Source organism: Buceros rhinoceros, unplaced genomic scaffold (assembly GCF_000710305.1).
Source record: "Buceros rhinoceros silvestris isolate BGI_N320 unplaced genomic scaffold, ASM71030v1 scaffold35787, whole genome shotgun sequence".
Taxonomy (NCBI): Eukaryota; Metazoa; Chordata; class Aves; order Bucerotiformes; family Bucerotidae; genus Buceros; species Buceros rhinoceros.
Window position 1 is genome coordinate 4501 of NW_010423350.1, and position 389 is coordinate 4889.

General features: G+C 69.2%; 1 protein-coding gene across 1 annotated transcript in view; it reads left to right on the forward strand.

The window, feature by feature from the left end:
- Positions 1-372, forward strand: part of RNF115 (ring finger protein 115) — a gene marked incomplete at its 3' end in the record, with an annotated part of 4791 nt that extends 4419 nt beyond the window's left edge. Inside the window, exon 4 of the mRNA XM_010140396.1 lies at positions 40-372. Within this exon, the coding sequence (XP_010138698.1) occupies positions 40-372 (333 nt within the window). The remainder of the gene's footprint in view (positions 1-39) is intronic.
- Positions 373-389: the final 17 nt, after the last annotated feature.

Below are 389 nucleotides of genomic sequence, written 5' to 3' on the forward strand. Positions count from 1 at the left end.
AGCCGGGGGCCCCCCCCCGGCCCCCGCCCCTGAGCGCAGCCCCTTCTCCTCCCCGCAGCTCCTGGGGCAGCTGGAGAACACGGGGCCGCCTCCAGCCGACAAGGAGAAGATCTCGTCCCTCCCGACGGTGACCGTAACTCAGGAACAAGTCGGTAGGTCGCAGTGCCCCGTGCCCCCTGTCGTGCTGTTGGTCCTGGTCCCGTTAAAGCCGGGCTCGGCCCGTCGCTCCTCTTCCCCTTTGAGCTGCTCCGGCAGGGCCGGCGTGTTCCTGTCCGACGGCTCCGGGGGCGTCATGGAAAAGCAGCGGGTGCTGGCAGCAGGGCCAGGGGTTTCTCGTTACCGTTATGGTTTTGCCATTAGGCGGTTCCGGGGGTGCGGCGGCGCGTCAC